General features: G+C 23.2%; 1 protein-coding gene across 1 annotated transcript; it reads left to right on the top strand.

Annotated features, from left to right (window-relative positions):
- Window positions 1–738: 738 nt before the first annotated feature.
- On the top strand, window positions 739–1,465 carry LOAG_17420 (hypothetical protein; the record flags this gene model as incomplete). Its single annotated transcript, XM_020450083.1, has 2 exons — window positions 739–765; window positions 929–1,465. 2 exons carry the CDS (start codon window positions 739–741, stop codon window positions 1,463–1,465), a joined length of 564 nt encoding a protein of 187 aa, XP_020306289.1.
- Window positions 1,466–2,228: the final 763 nt, after the last annotated feature.

The following is a 2,228-nucleotide window of genomic DNA, read 5'->3' as shown; positions in this document are numbered from 1 at the left end:
AAATTCTATACTTTAGTCATTCTGTATATTTTTAAAATTTTCTACTTTTATTATTCTATATTTTTTTAAAATTCTATACTTTAATCATTCTATATATTTTTTTAAATTCTATGCTTTTATCATTCTATATTCTATACTTTTATCATTCCATATTTTTTTTAAAGATTCTATACTTTAATCATTCTATATATTTTTTAAATTCTATACTTTTATCATTCTATATTCTATACTTTTATCATACTATAATTTATCAACACAAATAGATTGAAAATCATTTCATTATCATAAGCTTTCCTAAATAAGAGTATGTTCCATTACCTAATTGAATATATCTAAGTTTTATCTAATATTTATCTGTATTATGGTTAAAAAAAAACAACTTTTAATATTAACATGATGATAAATGAAAAATGACAAATTTTTTTGGTAAATAAAAAATGATATTAGTAAACATCTGATAATATCTTGCAATCTAAAATTCTAAAAAGTAAACGATTATCATATGATTTATTAAGTTATTTGTTCTTGTAATCATCGTCGTCAGCACTAACATCATTATTATCATCATCATCATCGCTATCATCATCGTTATCATCATATATTTTTTTGAACATCATCGTTGTTATTAGTTCATTTTTTTTTTTTCTCCCTACTATCTATACAGCTAATGACAATTCGATCATTTCTAATTTATAATAACAAATGGATAATTTCTTGAAGACAATAAACAATTTTTAAATGAAATTATTATCAAATTGTCGTAAAGTTTTACAACTGCAATTAAATTAATTTATAATTAAATACAAATGTAATAATTATAAAATTTAATCGATTTACTGGACAAAAGAAAAAAAAATTAATTTCGATTAATTTCTTGAATTATCTTTTCTCTTTTTTATTTTGCTGTTGTTGCTATTTATGTGTGCAGGCATCGACAAAGTCCCCGAATTCGACATCAAGTCGACATCTTCATCTAGGTGAAACTATATCTCCTTCTAATCATCATCATCATCAACAACAACAGCAGCAATCACAATATCATCATCATCATCAACAACAATATCAACATCAGCATCATCAATCACAAGCAACTACTTTCAAGCAACATTTGAAGAAATTTGGTGTTGGTAGTGGTGGTGGTGGTGGTGGTAGTGGTGGTAGTAGTAGTAGTAGTAGTAGTAGTAATAGTAGTAGTGGTGCAATAAATTCATCAACATCGTTACTTCGAATGGATGAAACCACTGGTGTAACTGGTATCAGTGGTGGTGATATGCAACATGGAATAGCAACAATAGGAGGAGGAGGAGGAGGAGGTGGTGGTGGAGGTGGTGGTGGAGGAGGAGGTGGAGGTGGAAGTGGAAAAAGAAATAATGATAATTCGAGTAATGGATTTAATAATACACCATTACGTAAATCTATTATTATTAGTAAAGAACAACAAAATGTTACTAAAAAAAGCAATTAAATGGGAAAGAAATTGAGGAACTTACGATTGGTTTAAGAAAATTGAATTTAACAAAGGAGAATTCACTTGTCGAACAATTTATTACAAGTAAGAATTTTTTACTTCTTTTTTTTTTGTTATTTCATTTGCAAATAAATTCATTTATTAGTTAAATTTAACAATTATTTAGTATTGTAAATAATATAATTTTAATTTTTGCACGTAAATTAATTCATTTATTCCTTTCCATTTTAATATAATTTTTTCTTCTTTTTTTTGTATAATTTAGTATAATTTTTAATATTAATGATTTCATATATTTTAAATATATTTCTTAATACATTATCATTATCTTCGTTTTCTTTTTCCTTTATTTTATAAATATTAAATTTATATGAATCTAATTTTTAATTTTATCGAAATTGTTATTTGATATATATATATATATATATATATATATGTATACATTTATATTTACACATTTATATTTATTAATCTATTTTATTCAGTTTTAGCATTATTGAAATTTGATATAGTTTTACATTTTTTGGTTAAACTTATTTTATCTATTTTATTTTTGCAAAATATTAAATTAAATTCATTTTAATATAATTAATTTTAATGAAAATAAATTCCATTTATACATTTTTTTGTAATTGCAAAATGAAAAGAATGGTGACACGAGACATATGAATCATATACATTATATGATATATGAATTACATGTGACATATGAACATATGAATTTCATCATATATGACATAAAACAAATTACATGTATGAC

The sequence above is a fragment of the Loa loa genome (genome assembly GCF_000183805.2).
Source record: "Loa loa unplaced genomic scaffold supercont3.73, whole genome shotgun sequence".
NCBI classification, from domain to species: Eukaryota; Metazoa; Nematoda; class Chromadorea; order Rhabditida; family Onchocercidae; genus Loa; species Loa loa.
The sequence above is the reverse complement of the archived record's forward strand: the minus strand, read 5'-3'. Positions and strand labels throughout refer to the sequence as shown.